This window comes from Oncorhynchus masou, unplaced genomic scaffold (assembly GCF_036934945.1).
Source record: "Oncorhynchus masou masou isolate Uvic2021 unplaced genomic scaffold, UVic_Omas_1.1 unplaced_scaffold_4895, whole genome shotgun sequence".
Classification (NCBI taxonomy): domain Eukaryota; kingdom Metazoa; phylum Chordata; class Actinopteri; order Salmoniformes; family Salmonidae; genus Oncorhynchus; species Oncorhynchus masou.
The window spans coordinates 7,095-23,736 of NW_027011292.1; the positions used below are offsets into that span (position 1 = coordinate 7,095).

Sequence of the window (16,642 nt, forward strand, 5' to 3'; positions counted from 1 at the left end):
GTTCTAACATGGCTGTTATAGAATGTTGTCGTGTCATGTTAATGGGGTTCTAACATGGCTGTTATAGAATGTTGTAGTGTCATGTTAATGAGGTTCTAACATGGCTGATATATAATATTGTAGTGTCATGTTAATGAGGTTCTAACATGGCTGTTATAGAATGTTGTAGTGTCATGTTAATGGAGTTCTAACATGTCTGTTATAGAATGTTGTAGTGTCATGTTAATGGGGTTCTGACATGGCTGATATAGAATGTTGTAGTGTCATGTTAATGCATCATAATGCAGAAACCGTTGGCCCAACAAAGTTCTGATCAGTGCTATAAGGGTTGGAAGATAACAACTGATATACAGTACCATTCAAAACTACTCATTCAAAAACGTTTCTTTATTTTTACTATACACTTCACCCTTGAAGAACTGGGTGGCAGGTGGTTAGAGGAGGCAGGTAGCCTAGTGGTTAGAGGAGGCAGGTAGCCTAGTGGTTAGAGGAGGCAGGTAGCCTAGTGGTTAGAGGAGGCAGGTAGCCTAGTGGTTAGAGGAGGCAGGTAGCCTAGTGGTTAGAGGAGGCAGGTAGCCTAGTGGTTAGAGGAGGCAGGTAGCCTAGTGGTTAGAGGAGGCAGGTAGCCTAGTGGTTAGAGGAGGCAGGTAGCCTAGTGGTTAGAGGAGGCAGGTAGCCTAGTGGCTAGAGGAGGCATGTAGCCTAGTGGCTAGAGGAGGCATGTAGCCTAGTGGCTAGAGGAGGCAGGTAGCCTAGTGGCTAGAGGAGGCAGGTAGCCTAGTGGCTAGAGGAGGCAGGTAGCCTAGTGGCTAGAGGAGGCAGGTAGCCTAGTGGCTAGAGGAGGCAGGTAGCCTAGTGGTTAGAGGAGGCAGGTAGCCTAGTGGCTAGAGGAGGCAGGTAGACTAGTGGCTAGAGGCAGGTAGCCTAGTGGTTAGAGCGTTGTTCTATATGTCGTTCTACCCCTGAACAAGGCAGTTAACCCACTGTTCCCCGGTAGGCCGTCATTGTAAATATGAATTGGTTCTTTATTTAACTAGGCAAGTCAGTTAAGGTTAAATTAAAACGTTTAAATTAAAAAATAAATAAAGCAGGAACAAGCATACACGCACATACTCTCTCTCCTGTCATCCACCTCTGCATTACAGTATATGCTCTCTGAATCTCTGCCTCTCCCTACCCTCCCGTCCATCTCTCCTTTCTCTCCCTACCCCTCCTTCTCTCTCTCTCCATCTCTCCTCCTCTCTGTCCCTACCCCTCCTTCTCTCTCTCCATCTCTCCTCTCTGTCCCTACCCCCTCTCTCTCTCCCTACCCCTCCTTATCTCTCTCCATCTCTCTCCTCCTCTTTGTCCCTACCTCCCTCTCTCTCACTCTACCCCCTCTCTCTCTCCCTCCCCCTCCATCTCTCTCCTCCTCTTTGTCCCTACCTCCCTCTCTCTCACTCTACCCCCTCTCTCTCTCCCTCCCCCTCCATCTCTCTCCTCCTCTTTGTCCCTACCTCCCTCTCTCTCTCTCTACCCCCTCTCTCTGTCCCTACCCCTCCTTCTCTCTCCTCATCTCTCTCCCTACCCCCTCTCTCTCCTCTTCTCTCTCCATACCCCCCTCTCTCTCCCTACCCCCTCTCTCTCTCCCTACCCCCCTCTCTCTCTCCCTACCCCCTCTCTCTCCCTACCCCCCTCTCTCTCCCTACCCACCTCTCTCTCCCTACCCCCTCTCTATCCTCTTCTCTCTCATTACTCCCCCTCTCTATCCTCTTCTCTCTCCCTACCCACCTCTCTCATTACCCCCCTCTCTATCCTCTTCTCTCTCCCTACCCACCTCTCTCTCTCTCTACCCCTCTCTCTCTACTCTCTCTCCCTACCCCCTCTCTCTCTCCCTACCCCCATCTCTCTCTCTCCCTACCCCCCTCTCTCCTCCCCCCCCTCTCTCTCCCTACCCCTCTCTCTCTCTCTCCCCCTACCCCCTCTCTCTCTCTCTCTCTCTCTCTCTCTCTACCCCTCTCCTCTCTCTCTCTACCCATCTCTCTCCCAACCCCCTCTCTCTCTCCCTACCCCCTCTATCTCTCCCTACTCACTTCTCTCTCTCCCTACCCCCATCTCTCTCTCTCCCTACCCCCCCTCTCTCTCCCTACCCCCCTCTCTCTCCCTACCCCCTCTCTCTCTCTCCCCCTACCCCTCCCTCTCTCTCTCTCTCCCTACCCCTCTCCTCTCTCTCTCTCTACCCATCTCTCCCTACCCACCTCTCTCTCCCTACCCATCTCTCTCTCCTTTTCTCTCTCATTACCCACCTCTCTCTCTCCCCACCCCCTCTCTCTCTCCCTACCCTCCCTCTCTCTCCCTACCCCTCCTTCTCTCTCTCCATCTCTCCTCCTCTCTCCCTACCCCCCCTCTCTCTCTCTCTTTCTTTAACTCCCTCCCCCCCCTGTCCTCCAGGTGGGCCGGGCTCAGGGAAGGCTGTGCAGTGTGAGAGGATGGAGGAGAGGTTCGGGCTGCGTCGTCTGTCTCCTGGTGACATCCTGTGTTCTGAACTACAATCTCATAGTGAGAGAGGACGTTACCTACAAGACCTGCTGGAGAGGGGGCAGATTCTACCTGAGGTAACACACAGACAGACACAGAGGACCGACAGACACACACACCTCACTTCTAAAAATGTCCTTACTTCAAAAGTGTGTGTTTTAAGGTCTAGTAGTACAAAACAAAGCCATGTCCAAAAACTTGCAGCATTTCTCAGACAGACAGAGATCAGTGTATGTAAGATAGAGCTGCTGCTTCTCTCACCACTGACCCTGGGGGAACCTTTAACAGAACCTTTAACATCACTGACCCTGGGGTGGGGGGGGGGGACAGAACCTTTAACATCACTGACCCTGGTGGGGGGGACAGAACCTTTAACATCACTGACCCTGGGGGAGGGGGGTACAGAACCTTTAACATTACTGACCCTGGTGGGGGACGGGGACAGAGCCTTTAACATTACTGACCCTAGGCCTCTGGAGGAGGGGGGGACAGAACCTTTAACATCACTGACCCTGGGCCCCTGGGGGGAGGGGGGGACAGAACCTTTAACATCACTGACCCTGGGCCCCTGGGGGAGGGGGGGCGCAGAACCTTCAACATCACTGACCCTGGGCCCCTTGGGGGAGAGACAGAACCTTCAACATCACTGACCCTGGGGGGGGGGAGATAGAACCTTCAACATCACTGACCCTGGGGAGATAGAACCTTCAACATCACTGACCCTGGGCCCCTTGGGGGGAGATAGAACCTTCAACATCACTGACCCTGGGGGGGAGATAGAACCTTCAACATCACTGACCCTGGGGGGGGAGATAGAACCTTCAACATCACTGACCCTGGGCCCCTTGGGGGGGAGATAGAACCTTCAACATCACTGACCCTGGGGGGGGAGATAGAACCTTCAACATCACTGACCCTGGGCCCCTTGGGGGAGATAGAACCTTCAACATCACTGACCCTGGGGGGGAGATAGAACCTTCAACATCACTGACCCTGGGGGGGAGATAGAACCTTCAACATCACTGACCCTTGGGGGGAGATAGAACCTTCAACATCACTGACCCTTGGGGGGGAGATAGAACCTTCAACATCACTGACCCTGGGGGGAGATAGAACCTTCAACATCACTGACCCTGGGCCCCTTGGGGGGAGATAGAACCTTCAACATCACTGACCCTGGGGGGGGGGAGATAGAACCTTCAACATCACTGACCCTGGGCCCCTTGGGGGGGGAGATAGAACCTTCAACATCACTGACCCTGGGGGGGAGATAGAACCTTCAACATCACTGACCCTGGGGGGGGGAGATAGAACCTTCAACATCACTGACCCTGGGGGGGGGAGATAGAACCTTCAACATCACTGACCCTGGGCCCCTGGGGGGGAGATAGAACCTTCAACATCACTGACCCTGGGGGAGATAGAACCTTCAACATCACTGACCCTGGGGGAGATAGAACCTTCAACATCACTGACCCTGGGGGGGGGAGATAGAACCTTCAACATCACTGACCCTGGGGGGGATAGAACCTTCAACATCACTGACCCTGGGGGGGGGGGGGAGATAGAACCTTCAACATCACTGACCCTGGGCCCCTGGGGGGGAGAGACAGGTTCTGTCTCAGAAGACTGTGGTGGTCTGTTAAGCACTCTGGTGTCTGTATCTGTGTGTTCGTGCAGGGTCACAAGCAATGCATTACTCCAGGGTTAAGGATACTGTACCATGACAAGGTCACAAGCAGTAGACTAACACACTAGGGTCTTGGGCTCACACACACACACGGGTGTAGAGACACAGTGAAAACTACAGCTATACTCAGTTCAGCTCTACCGTGATCAACTCTACCATGCTCAGCTCTACCATGCTCAGCTCTACCATGCTCAGCTCTACCATCCTCTGCTCTACCATCCTCTGCTCTACCATGCTCTGCTCTACCATGCTCTGCTCTACCACGATCAGCTCTACCATGCTCAGCTATACCATGCTCAGCTCTAACATGCTCAGCTCTACCATGCTCAGCTCTAACATGCTCTGCTCTACCACGATCAGCTCTACCACGCTCAGCTCTACCATGCTCAGCTCTACCATGCTCTGCTCTACCATGCTCAGCTCTACCATGCTCTGCTCTACCACGATCAGCTCTACCATGCTCAGCTCTACCATGCTCTGCTCTACCACGATCAGCTCTAACATGCTCAGCTCTAGCTCTACCACAAAGGGCTGTATTGTTGTCATGGTGCTGGATGAGAAATTCTAAGATGTTGACATGATCAAAGGGTACAGTATAGTTGCCGAGCAATGCAGCTGTAAAGGATAACTATGGGAACTACTTTCAATATCAGGCATCTGACTGTTGGTGTTTGTTTGTGCCGCAGGACACGATGCTGGAGCTGCTATGTGAGTGTGTGACGTTATCTCTGCGGCACGGGAGGGGCGTACTCGTAACCAACTTCCCCCGAGACCTACGACAAGCTCTGGAGTATGAAGCTAAGGTACAGAGAGATGATGGGGGAAGGAGAGGAGAGGAGATGAGGGAGAGGAGGGGAGAATGAGAGGAGGGGAGGGGAGGGGATGGGGGAAGGAGAGGAGAGGAGGGAGGGAGGGAGGAGGGAGGGAGGGAGGGAGGGAGGGAGGGAGGGAGGGAGGGAGGGAGGGAGGGAGGGAGGGAGGGAGGGAGGGAGGGAGGGAGGGAGGGAGGGAGGGAGGGATCAAGGGCAGGTTACTGGATGGAGGGAGGGAGGGAGAGGCTGAGTTGAGGGGAGGAGGAGAGAACATTATAGAAAGAAGCATCATATTGAATCTTGGCTACGTGAAAGGGACTCCAAAATGACACAATAACTATGAGGTTAAAGTGCAGAGCTTCCTGACTAGGTGGCCCCGTTCCCCTTTCTATTCTCATCTACAATGAAAGGGACTCCAAAATGACACAATACGTTATTTATTCATTTCTATTGGGCACAAAATCACAACCAAAACAAACAGCAAATGCACCCAACAGATGTGTAGAGTCACAAGCTTGATGTCGTCATTGCGTGCTAGGAATACTAGACTTGAGACTACTTTAATACACATTCATTTAGTTCATTTGTCCCAATACTTTGGGTCTCCTAGAATGGGGGTACTTAGTATAAAAAGTGCTGTCATTTATAAACGCCTGATAGTCATGCTGGAGGACAGAGCCAAGACAACTAAACGTGTCAACTGTCCCAATACTTTGGGAGCTCACAGTTGTTCTTTCTCTCTCTCTGTCTCTGTCTCTCTCTCTGTCTCTCTCTCTCTCTCTCTCTCTCTCTCTCTCTCTCTCTCTCTCTCTCTCTCTCTCTCTCTCTCTCTCTCTGTCTGTCTGTCTGTCTGTGTCTCTCTCTCTCTCTCTCAGATGGGGGAGCCCAGTGCTGTGGTGCTGTTGGACTGTTCCCCTGACACTATGTTCTCCAGGCTACAGTGTCCTGTCCTGTCCCGCTCCGCCCCCCAAGCCACAGGCAGCCACCAAGAGAGAGACAGACACAACAGCAGGAGGGTAGAGGGATTCAACAGCAACTGCCAACCTGTGACATCACACTACCAACCCAAGAGGCTCCTACACAAGGTGAGTCAGGTGCTACGGTCTGGTTCTCTACCCTTTATCCGAAAGTGTACACTTGTTCACTTCCCTTCACTGACTTCAAAGGAAATAAGAAACATGATGGAATCTCCCTCTCTACACACACCTCCAATACTTTTAGATTTGTGAGTGAGGGAGTGGTGTGCGTTAGTGTGTGAGATAATGGGTGAGGTAGTGGGTGAGGGAGTGGGGTGAGGTAGTGGGTGAGGTAGTGGTGTGAGGGAGTGTTGTGAGGTAGTGGGTGAGGTAGTGGGTGAGGGAGTGGTGTGAGGTAGTGTGTGAGATAATGGGTGAGGTAGTGGGTGAGGGAGTGGTGTGAGGTAGTGTGTGAGATAATGGGTGAGGTAGTGGGTGATGGAGTGGTGTGAGGTAGTGGGTGAGGTAGTGGGTGAGGTAGTGGTGTGAGGTAGTGTGTGAGATAATGGGTGAGGTAGTGTGTGAGGGAGTGGTGTGAGGTAGTGGGTGAGGTAGTGGGTGAGGTAGTGGTGTGAGGTAGTGTGTGAGATAGTGTGTGAGATAATGGGTGAGGGAGTGGTGTGAGGTAGTGGGTGAGGTAGTGGTGTGAGGTAGTGGTGTGAGATAATGGGTGAGGTAGTGGGTGGGGTAGTGGTGTGAGGTAGTGTGTGAGATAATGGGTGAGGTAGTGGTGTGAGGTAGTGTGTGAGGTAGTGGGTGAGGGAGTAGGTGAGGGAGTGGGTGAGGTAGTGGAGTGAGGTAGTGGTGTGAGGGAGTCGGTGAGGTAGTGGGTGAGGGAGTGGTATGAGGGAGTGGGTGAGGGAGTGGTGTGAGGTAGTGGGTGAGGGAGTGGGGTGAGGTAGTGGGTGAGGTAGTGGTGTGAGGGAGTGTTGTGAGGTAGTGGGTGAGGTAGTGGGTGAGGTAGTGGTGTGAGGTAGTGTGTGAGATAATGGGTGAGGTAGTGTGTGAGGGAGTGGTGTGAGGTAGTGGGTGAGGTAGTGGGTGAGGTAGTGGTGTGAGGTAGTGTGTGAGATAATGGGTGAGGTAGTGTGTGAGGGAGTGGTGTGAGGTAGTGGGTGAGGGAGTGGTGTGAGGTAGTGGGTGAGGTAGTGGTGTGAGGTAGTGTGTGAGATAATGGGTGAGGTAGTGGGTGAGGGAGTGGTGTGAGGTAGTGGGTGAGGTAGTGGTGTGAGATAATGGGTGAGGTAGTGGGTGGGGTAGTGGTGTGAGGTAGTGTGTGAGATAATGGGTGAGGTAGTGGGTGAGGGAGTGGTGTGAGGTAGTGGGTGAGGTAGTGGGTGAGGTAGTGGTGTGAGGTAGTGGTGTGAGATAATGGGTGAGGTAGTGGGTGGGGTAGTGGTGTGAGGTAGTGTGTGAGATAATGGGTGAGGTAGTGGTGTGAGGTAGTGTGTGAGGTAGTGGGTGAGGGAGTAGGTGAGGGAGTGGGTGAGGTAGTGGAGTGAGGTAGTGGTTTGAGGGAGTCGGTGAGGTAGTGGGTGAGGGAGTGGTGTGAGGGAGTGGGTGAGGGAGTGGTGTGAGATAGTGGGTGAGATAGTGGGTGAGGGAGTGGTGTGAGGTAGTGGGTGAGGGAGTGGGTGATGGAGTGGTGTGAGGTAGTGGGTGAGGTAGTGGTGTGAGGTAGTGGTGTGAGATAATGGGTGAGGTAGTGGGTGTGGTAGTGGTGTGAGGTAGTGTGTGAGATAATGGGTGAGGTAGTGGTGTGAGGTAGTGTGTGAGATAATGGGTGGGGTAGTGGGTGGGGTAGTGGTGTGATAATGGGTGAGGTAGTGGGTGAGGAAGTGTGTGGGGTAGTGGTGTGAGGTAATGGGTGAGGTAGTGTGTGAGATAATGGGTGAGGTAGTGGGTGAGGAAGTGTGTGGGGTAGTGGTGTGAGGTAGTGTGTGGGGTAGTGGTGTGAGGTAGTGTGTGAGATAATGGGTGAGGAAGTGGTGTGAGATAGTGTTGTGAGGTAGTGTGTGAGATAATGGGTGAGGTAGTGGGTGAGGAAGTGTGTGGGGTAGTGGTGTGAGGTAGTGTGTGAGATAATGGGTGAGGCAGTGGGTGAGGAAGTGGTGTGAGATAGTGTTGTGAGGTAGTGTGTGAGATAATGGGTAAGGTAGTGGGTGGGGTAGTGGTGTGAGGTAGTGTGTGAGATAATGGGTGAGGTAGTGGGTGAGGAAGTGTGTGGAGTAGTGGTGTGAGTGAGTGGGTGAGGTAGTGGGTGAGGTAGTGGGTGAGGTAGTGGGTGAGGTAATGTGTGGGGTAGTGGTGTGAGGTAGTGGTGTGAGATAATGGGTGAGGTAGTGGGTGAGGAAGTGTGTGAGGTAGTGTGTGAGATAATGGGTGAGGTAGTGGGTGGGGTAATGTGTGGGGTAGTGGTGTGAGATAATGGGTGAGGTAGTGGGTGGGGTAATGTGTGGGGTAGTGTGTGAGGTAGTGTGTGGGGTAGTGGTGTGAGGTAGTGTGTGAGATAATGGGTGAGGTAGTGTGTGAGGTAGTGGTGTGAGGTAGTGTGAGAGATAATGGGTGAGGTAGTGGGTGAGGTAGTGGTGTGAGGTAGTGTGTGAGACAATGGGTGAGGTAGTGTGTGGGGTAGTGGTGTGAGGTAGTGTGTGAGGTAGTGGTGTGAGATAATGGGTAAGGTAGTGTGTGGGGTAGTGTGTGAGGTAGTGTGTGAGATAATGGGTGGGGTAGTGGGTGGGGTAGTAAACAAATGTACACTTCAAGAGAAAGGAGGTATCGCAAAACGAACACATCAACACTCAAAACGTGACCAGACGGAAGCCACTCCTCAGTAAAAGGCACATGACAGCCCGCTTGGAGTTTGCCAAAAGGCACCTAAAGACTCTCAGACCATGAGATACAAGATTCTCTGGCCTGATGAAACCAAGATTGAACTCTTTGCCCTAAATGCCAAGCGTCACGTCTGGAGGAAACCTGGCACCGTCTCTACAGTGAAGCATGGTGGTGGCAGCATCATGCTGTGGAGATGTTTTTCAGCTGCAGGGACTGGGAGACTAGTCAGGATTGAGGGAAAGATGAACGGAACAAAGAACAGAGAGATCCTTTAGGAAAACCTGCTCCAAAGTGCTCAGGACCTCAGACTGGGGTGAAGGTTTACCTTCCAACAGGACAACGACCCTAAGCACACAGCCAAGACAACGCAGGAGTGGCTTATGGACAAGTCTCTGAATGTCCTTGAGTGGCCCAGCCAGAGCCCGAACTTGAACACAATCTATCATCTCTGGAGAGATCATCTCTGGAGAGACCTGAAAATAGCTGTGCAACGATGCTCCCCATCCAACCTGACAGAGCTTAAGAAGATCTGCAGAGAAGAATGGGAGAAACTCCCCAAATACAGGTGTGCCAGGCTTGTAGCGTCATACCCAAGAAGAACATGGCTGACATTTTACATTACATTTTGTAAAAAAAAAATACATTTTGTATAACTTATTTTTTAACTTATTTTGTACATAATGTTGCTGCTACCGTCTCTATTGACCGAAAATAAATTCTGGACAGCGATTTCTCACCACGGAATCATTTTCCTTAAAGAGTCCGATGAGAAGGATATCCTGCTTTCACTGGAACAGGCCCAGATCCATGCCTTTCACTGGAACAGGCCCAGGTCCATGCCTTTCACTGGAACAGGCCCAGATCCATGCCTTTCACTGGAACAGGCCCAGGTCCATGCCTTTCACTGGAACAGGCCCAGATCCACTCCTTTCACTGGAACAGGCCCAGATCCACTCCTTTCACTTGAACAGGCCCAGATCTACTCCTTTCACTGGAACAGGCCCATATCCATACCTTTCACTGGAACAGGCCCATATCCATACCTTTCACTGGAACAGGCCCAGGTCCATGCCTTTCACTGGAACAGGCCCAGATCCACTCCTTTCACTGGAACAGGCCCAGATCCATGCCTTTCACTGGAACAGGCCCAGGTCCATGCCTTTCACTGGAACAGGCCCAGGTCCATACCTTTCACTGGAACAGGCCCAGATCCATGCCTTTCACTGGAACAGGCCCAGGTCCATGCCTTTCACTGGAACAGGCCCAGGTCCATACCTTTCACTGGAACAGGCCCATATCCATGCCTTTCACTGGAACAGGCCCAGATCCATGCCTTTCACTGGAACAGGCCCAGGTCCATACCTTTCACTGGAACAGGCCCATATCCATGCCTTTCACTGGAACAGGCCCATATCCATGCCTTTCACTGGAACAGGCCCAGATCCATGCCTTTCACTGGAACAGGCCCAGGTCCATGCCTTTCACTGGAACAGGCCCAGGTCCATACCTTTCACTGGAACAGGCCCATATCCATGCCTTTCACTGGAACAGGCCCAGATCCATGCCTTTCACTGGAACAGGCCCATATCCATGCCTTTCACTGGAACAGGCCCAGGTCCATACCTTCTGCGTGAAGAAAAGACACCGGAAAAGGGGACGCAGATCGGGGATCCTTCTGAGAATCCGTAGGCGAGCGAGTAAACAACCACTGCCTTCCATTCTGCTTGCTAACGTGCAATCGTTAGAAAATAAAATGAATGACCTACAATTAAGATTATCCTACCAACGGGACAATAGAAACTTTAACATCTTATGTTTCACCAAGATGTGGCTGAATGAAGAAACGGACAATATTGAGCTGGCGGAATTTTCCATGCACCGGCAGAACAGAGATGCTACCTCTGGTAAGATTAGGGGTGGTGGTGTGTGTCTTGTTGTCACTAACAGCTGGTTCGCAATGTCTAATATTAAAGAAGTCTCGAGGTATTGCTCGAGGTAGAGTATCTCATGATAAGCTGTAGACTACACTATCCACCAAGAGAGTTCCTATCTGTATTATCCGTAGCCATCTATTTACCACCACAAAGCGATGCTGGCACTAAGACCGCTCTCAACCAACTCTATAAGGCCATAAGCAAGCAATCAGTCAATCAAATGTATTTATAAAGCCCTTCTTACATCTGCTGATGTCACAAAGTGCTGTACAGAAACTCAGCCTAAAACCCCAAACAGCAAGCAATGCAGGTGTAGAAGCACATTTCTGACGGCTTACCGAGCTTCTACACCAACATAAGCAAGGAAGAAAATGCTCACCCAAAAATGACGCTCCTAGTGGCCGTTGACTTTAATGCAAGCAAACTTGAATCAGTTTTACCAAATTTTCACCAGCATGCCACGTGCAACTAGCGGGGAAAGAAATCTAGACAACCTTTACTCCACACACAGATGCATACAAAGCTCTTCTCCGCCCTCCATTTGGCAAATCTGACCATAATTCCATCCTCCTGATTCCTGCTTACAAGCCAAAACTAAAGCAGGAAGTACCAGTGACTCACTCAATATAGAAGTGGTCAGATGAAGCAGATGCTAAACTACAGGACTGTTTTGCTGTCACAGACTGGAACATGTTCCGGGATTCTTCCAATGGCATTGAGGAGTACACCACCTCAGTCCCAGGCTTCATCAATAAGTGCATCGATGACGTCATCCCCACAGTGACTGTACGTACATACCCCATATCCCAACCAAAAGCCATGGATTACATGCAACATCCACATCGAGCTAAAGGCTAGAACTGCCGTTTAAGGAGTGGGAGACTAATCCGGACGCTTAAAAGAAATCCTGCTATCCCAGGATTAAGAATGAATCCTACTACACTGGCTCTGATGCTCGTCAGATTTGGCAGGGTTTGAAAACTATTACGGACTACAAAGGGAAACCCAGACGTGAGCTGCCCAGTGACACAAGCCTACCAGATGAGCTAAATGCCATTTATGCTTGCTTCGAGGCAAGCAACACTAAAGCATGCACGAGAGCAACAGCTGTTCTGGATGACTGTGTGATAACGCTCTCGGTGGCCGATGTGAACAAAACCTTTAAACAGGTCAACATTCACAAAGCCGCTGGGCCAGACGGATTACCAGGACGTGCACTCTGAGCATGCGCGGACCAACTGTCAAGTGTCTTCACGGACAATTTCAACCTCTCCCTGACTGAGTCTGTAATACCTACATGTTTCAAAGAGACCACCATAATCCCTGCACCCAAGGAAGCAAAGTTAACCTGCCTAAATGATTATGACCCTGTGGCACTCACGTCAGCAGCCATGAAGTGCTTTGAAAGGTTGGTCATGTCTCACATCAACCCATCATCCCAGAAACATTAGACCCACTTCAATTCACGTACTGCCCCAAAAGATCCACAGATGATGTAATCTCAATCGCACTCCACAAAGCCTTTCTCACCTGGACAAAGGGAACACCTATGTGAGAATGCTGTTCATCGACTACAGCTCAGCGTTCAACACCATAGTACCCTCAAAGCTCATCACCAAGCTAAGGACCCTGGGACTAAACACTTCCCTCTGCAACTGGATCCTGGACTTCCTGACAGGCCTCCCCCAGGTTGTAAGGGTATGGCAACAACATGTCTGCCATGCTGCCATGTGCCTTCTTAAAAGTTCATTTGTGGAATCAGTTGTGTTGTGACAAGGTAAGGGTGGTATACAGAAGATAGCCCTATCTGGTAAAAGACCAATTCCATGTTAGGGAAAGAACAGCTCAAATAAGCAAAGAGAAATGACAGTCCATCGTTGCTTTAAGACATGAAGGTCAGTCAATGAGGAAAATTTCAAGAACTTTGGAAGTTTCTTCAAGTGCAGTCGCAAAAACCATAAAGCTTTATAATGAAACTGACTCTCATGAGAACCACCACAGGAAAGGAAGACCCAGAGTTACCTCTGCTGCAGAGGATAAGTTCATAAGAGTTACCAGCCTCAAAAATTGCAGCCCAAATAAATGCTTCACAGAGTTCAAGTAACAGACACATCTCAACATCAACTATTCAGAGGAGGCTGTGTGAATCAGGCCTTCATGGTTGAATTGCTGCAAAGAAACCACTATTAAAAAGGACACCAATAAGAAGAAGAGACTTGCTTGGGCCAAGAAACACGAAGCAAATTGTATTTATCACATGCCGCCGAATAGAACAGGTGTATGTATACATGTATACATGTATATATATACTTACAGTGCTTACTTACGAGCCGTTATTAACCATTAAGTGTTAAGTAAAAAATAGAAAATAAAAGTAACAAATAATTCAACAGCAGCAAAATAGACAGACCGGTGGAAATCTGTCCTTAGTTCTGATGAGTCAACATTTGAGATTTTTGGTTCCAACCGCTGTCTCTTTGTGAGACACAGAGTAGGTGAACGGATGGTCTCCGCATGTGTGGTTCCCACCGTGAAGCATGGAGGAGGAGGTGTGATGTTGTTGCGGTGCTTTGCAGGTGACACTTTCTGATTTATTTAGAATTCAAGGCACACTTAACCAGCATGTCTCATCGCAGTCGGTGATCAGGCCTACCACTGTTGTGTCTTCAGCAAACTTGATGATGGTGTTGGAGTTGTTCGTGGCCACGTAGTCGTGGGTGAAACTAAGCACACACCCCTGAGGGGCCCCCATGTTGAGGGTCCCCTGTTGTCCAGGTGGGAAAGGGCAGTGTGGAGTGTGATTGCGTCATCTATCTGTGGATCTGTTGGGGTGGTATGTGAATTAGAGTGAGTCCTGGGTGTATGGGATGATGGTGTTGATGTGAACCATTACCAGCCTTTCAAAACATTCATAATTACAGATGTGATGCTGCGGTGCGATAGTCATTTACAGTCGCTAGGTTACCTTGGGAACAGGGACAATGGTGTTCAGCTTGAAACATGTTGGGACAAGGAAAGATGAATGAAGACAATTGCCAGCTGGTCTGTGTATGCTTTGAGAACCTGGTATTCTGGCCCTGTGATTGTTAACCCGCTTAAATGTTTTGCTCACATTGGCCACGCAGAGCGAGACACAGTCATCCTTAGTTGGATATAGAGCTCTCAACGTGAAAAATATTCTCTGTTAATATGAAATAGCGCCAATAGTGTACAGTCACTAAGTAGTATCATGTTTATTTTACAGTTATAAGAAATGTGAAATCTTATAGTAAGTAATTTCATGCCCTATTGTCCCACATTTGTTGAATAGGAAAATAAATCAGATTGTTTTTTAAATTAATATTTTCTTCATATTTATACTATATACTTGAGCTTGTGTCCTAAAAAGTGAATGTAACTATTTTGACCAGAAGGTGAGTTCCAGACCTTTCTAAAATAACGAAACATCAACAGTTATCGTTTATGTTTATTCTCATAAAAAAATAATTACTTTAGGGTCTGTTTCGGCAGAAATCTAAATGTTGCCCTATTATTCAAGAGGTTAAAAGGTGCCTTGCATTGAATCCTAATCTTTGTTTGTTTCATGTGTTTTCCCCCCAGATTGATGCCGAGAGGTCTCCTGAAGAGGTGTTTGCTCAGATCTGTCAGGCCATGGACTCCTGCTAGAGGAACCCACGCATCTCTACATCATCACTACCACCGCCCCAGAGATCTAACTACTACCACCACCCCAGAGGTCTATCTACTACCACCACCCCAGAGGTCTATCTACTACCACCGCCCCAGAGGTCTAACTACTACCACCACCCCAGAGGTCTATCTACTACCACCGCCCCAGAGGTCTATCTACTACCACCGCCCCAGAGGTCTATCTACTACCACCACCCCAGAGGTCTAACTACTACCACCGCCCCAGAGGTCTAACTACTACCACCACCCCAGAGGTCTAACTACTACCACCGCCCCAGAGATCTATCTACTACCACCACCCCAGAGATCTATCTACTACCACCACCCCAGAGGTCTATCTACTACCACCACCCCAGAGGTCTATCTACTACCACCACCCCAGAGGTCTATCTACTACCACCACCCCAGAGGTCTAACTACTACCACCGCCCCAGAGGTCTAACTACTACCACCACCCCAGAGGTCTAACTACTACCACCACCCCAGAGGTCTATCTACTACCACCAACCCAGAGATCTAACTACTACCACCACCCCAGAGGTCTATCTACTACCACCACCCCAGAGGTCTATCTACTACCACCACCCCAGAGGTCTAACTACTACCACCACCCCAGAGATCTATCTACTACCACCACCCCAGAGATCTATCTACTACCACCACCCCAGAGGTCTATCTACTACCACCACCCCAGAGGTCTAACTACTACCACCACCCCAGAGATCTATCTACTACCACCACCCCAGAGGTCTATCTACTACCACCACCCCAGAGGTCTATCTACTACCACCACCCCAGAGGTCTAACTACTACCACCACCCCAGAGGTCTAACTACTACCACCACCCCATAGGTCTAACTACTACCACCACCCCAGAGGTCTAACTACTACCACCACCCCAGAGGTCTAACTACTACCACCACCCCAGAGATCTATCTACTACCACCACCCCAGAGATCTATCTACTACCACCACCCCAGAGGTCTAACTACTACCACCACCCCAGAGATCTATCTACTACCACCACCCCAGAGGTCTATCTACTACCACCACCCCAGAGGTCTATCTACTACCACCACCCCAGAGGTCTAACTACTACCACCACCCCAGAGGTCTAACTACTACCACCACCCCATAGGTCTAACTACTACCACCACCCCAGAGATCTATCTACTACCACCACCCCAGAGGTCTAACTACTACCACCACCCCAGAGGTCTAACTACTACCACCACCCCAGAGGTCTAACTACTACCACCGCCCCAGAGATCTATCTACTACCACCGCCCCAGAGGTCTATCTACTACCACCACCCCAGAGGTCTAACTACTACCACCGCCCCAGAGATCTATCTACTACCACCACCCCAGAGGTCTATCTACTACCACCACCCCAGAGGTCTAACTACTACCACCACCCCAGAGGTTTATCTACTACCACCACCCCAGAGGTCTATCTACTACCACCGCCCCAGAGATCTATCTACTACCACCACCCCAGAGATCTAACTACTACCACCACCCCAGAGATCTAACTACTACCACCACCCCAGAGATCTATCTACTACCACCACCCCAGAGGTCTATCTACTACCACCCCCCCAGAGGTCTATCTACTACCACCCCCCCAGAGGTCTATCTACTACCACCACCCCAGAGGTCTAACTACTACCACTACCCCAGAGGTCTAACTACTACCACCACCCCAGAGGTCTAACTACTACCACCGCCCCAGAGGTCTATCTACTACCACCACCCCAGAGGTCTAACTACTACCACCACCCCAGAGGTCTATCTACTACCACTACCCCAGAGGTCTATCTACTACCACCACCCCAGAGATCTATCTACTACCACCCCCCCAGAGATCTATCTACTACCACCACCCCAGAGATCTAACTACTACCACCACCCCAGAGATCTAACTACTACCACCACCCCAGAGATCTAACTACTACCACCACCCCAGAGATCTAACTACTACCACCACCCCAGAGATCTAACTACTACCACCACCCCAGAGATCTATCTACTACCACCACCCCAGAGGTCTAACTACTACCACCGCCCCAGAGGTCTATCTACTACCACCGCCCCAGAGGTCTAACTACTACCACCACCCCAGAGATCTATCTACTACCACCACCCC

General features: G+C 50.3%; 1 protein-coding gene across 1 annotated transcript; it reads left to right on the top strand.

Annotated features, from left to right (window-relative positions):
• The first annotated feature begins 2,410 nt into the window (after positions 1-2,410).
• Positions 2,411-15,094, top strand: LOC135535632 (adenylate kinase isoenzyme 5-like). The gene is made up of 4 exons (XM_064962105.1): positions 2,411-2,594; positions 4,894-5,010; positions 5,895-6,104; positions 14,405-15,094. Exons 1-4 carry the CDS (start codon positions 2,469-2,471, stop codon positions 14,468-14,470), a joined length of 519 nt encoding a protein of 172 aa, XP_064818177.1. The 5' UTR covers positions 2,411-2,468; the 3' UTR covers positions 14,471-15,094.
• The last annotated feature ends 1,548 nt before the right edge of the window (positions 15,095-16,642 follow it).